This window comes from Octopus sinensis, linkage group LG11 (assembly GCF_006345805.1).
Source record: "Octopus sinensis linkage group LG11, ASM634580v1, whole genome shotgun sequence".
NCBI lineage: Eukaryota > Metazoa > Mollusca > Cephalopoda > Octopoda > Octopodidae > Octopus > Octopus sinensis.
Genome location: NC_043007.1, coordinates 61,367,055 through 61,369,554, shown reverse-complemented (window position 1 = coordinate 61,369,554; position 2,500 = coordinate 61,367,055). Strand labels below are relative to the sequence as shown.

Genomic DNA, 2,500 nt, shown 5'->3' with positions numbered 1-2,500 from the left:
TACTACGACGGATCGACTTCACATCCAGTGGGAGATATATACGCAGAATCCGGAAAACCGATCTTATAAACCTGACACGGGAAGAACCTTTTTTTTTAAGTTGAAATGTAAGAGATGTATACAAGCACGAACAACCAGTAATCAACTGCTAACTAATTAAAAAAATATTTGCTCCAGAAATTCTTAGAAGCCACATCCGAATATCGTATGCAAATTTTTTTTGTAGGAACTGATAGAGAAGAGAAAGAGAGATGGAGTGAATGAAATAGATATGTGAGCTTAGAAAGATGACGATAGAAACATTCTGTTATTCGGATAAGTTTGCTAAACGATGTTTATTCTAAAGGTACAGCTTCCGACTGAAAGATAGAAGTGAAGAATATGCACATCAACGATAAGTGCTTTTGGCAATAAATAGATACTAAAAATTTACACTACCCATGTTAAGGAATGATATATTTTCCGATAAAATATTTCGTTTCCTTTGCAATAGGTGTAAATACATTTTGTATTTTCATCTGTCAGGTGAAATGTAGATTTGTTCTAATATTTGATTCATCAATATTTACTAGAAATTCAAGCTGTACATTACTTCAGAAAATGCAAGCAAACAGTCATTCCTTTAACATTTTCCTTTATGACTTGCACCAATCATTATAACGTTTTTCTTTCATCTGTCAGGCGTCATAGAGTAGGTTTTCCGGCGCTCACCAGATTTTAGTGAAGATCTTAGTAAGTGCAATTTAATAATTGCTAGTAACAGGTTCTAATTTCATCTCGTCTGATGTTCATCAACTCGTTAATGTATACTTCTAACTAGGAAAGCAAATCTATAGAATTAATTCTGTCGCTATCGCGTTAGTAAGGGAAATATATAAGCTGTACAGAAAATAATGAATGTGAATATATTTTCTACTTGTCGCCACTATTTGACTACGATCAGTGTAAGTAGCACACCACGTGAAGTAAATAAAACTTATATTTCTGATTTACGAAATTTTCATTTTGAATGGGGTGGCTTTGCCTTGTTTATCCTCTCTAAAAATGCAACATTCGTGAACTGCATTTAAAACGTTAGCTTCCTTTTAAAGCGTTAAACTAATAACATATTTGTTGAAAGTTGTTTCGTTTTATTTTTATGTGTGTGTATATATATATATAATGTATGTATATGTATATATACACATATTCTTTTCATTGTTTCAGTCTTTGAACTGCTGGAGCTTCGCCTCCAAGGATTTTAGTCAAACGAATCTATATTTCCCTTTCTCTTAGCTTTGTACATATTCTATACTCTCTGAGAATGGAATAAGCAGAGCAAGAGCACACGCGAAGACACAAAGTGTCACTGAGGAGATCACAGATGTGTGACGAAAGATTTCCAGACAATGGACATGAGTTAGACTAAGAACAGTAATAAACGAGTGAAGAACGATATATAATGCCTTTGTTTATTTAGCAAAAAAAAATTACCATCTCAAATTACAGCAATATATTTATACGTATATATATATACATATATATACATATATATATACATACATAATACATACATACATGCATGCATACATACATACATACATACATACATACATACATACATACATACGTACGTACGTACGTACGTACATACATACATACATTCATACATACATACATACATACATACATACATACATACATACATACATACATACATACAACATACATACATACATACATACATACATACGTATGTGTGTATGTGTATTGGGGATACAACTTGATTTTTTCTTCAAAAACAATTTCCATATTTTCACTTTTTGAACACATTTTGAACGTCTCACTCTGTCTTTCAAACAGGTAAGCGCGCAGAAGCTCAGGCATCTCAAATCAACAAGTACCCTATAATCAACCTTGAAATGAAATGCTTCTACCATGGAAAGATTTATAAAATAACAGAAACATTTATATCAGTCGATGAATGTAACTCCTGTGAGTGCATATATCCTGGACGAGTGATTTGTGGTCAGAGCATTTGTGAAGAAACGATAGGTGAGAAGTTACGAAGATTTTCTTTTAGACCTTTCAAAAATTCTTGCTTTATTTATTTTCAGTTTTAATCTAGAAGGCAGTGGATTGATAAAAGCACTGGAACGTCAGATTTTATGCTTTTAGAGTTTAATTCACATATTGCAATGTGGACCCACAATCTATTTAGATTTTCAGAAAACTGACGGAATAAACATGTTTAATTAATTAGTTTTGAGTGCAAGTCCCACCGGAGTCGATATTTTTAATTCACTCTCTCAGAATTGATGAAAATAAGTTCGAAGTACTAATCTGTTGCTAAACAACTTAATTTTTATGGTTTTTAGTTTAGGCACAAGACAAAGCATTCTTGAGAGTGAAGGATTTGTCGATACCATCGACACCAGTACTTGACTGGTAATTTATTTTATCAATCACAAAAGTTAAAGTTGATCTTAGTGGTATTTAACTCAGAACGTAAAGAACCAAA

General features: G+C 32.4%; 1 protein-coding gene across 1 annotated transcript in view; it reads left to right on the top strand.

Moving 5' to 3' along the window:
* LOC115217671 overlaps positions 1–2,500 on the top strand; it is a 337,402-nt gene that overhangs the window by 282,758 nt on the left and 52,144 nt on the right. The window contains exon 56 of the mRNA XM_036507562.1: positions 1,843–2,034. Within this exon, the coding sequence (XP_036363455.1) occupies positions 1,843–2,034 (192 nt within the window). The remainder of the gene's footprint in view (positions 1–1,842; positions 2,035–2,500) is intronic.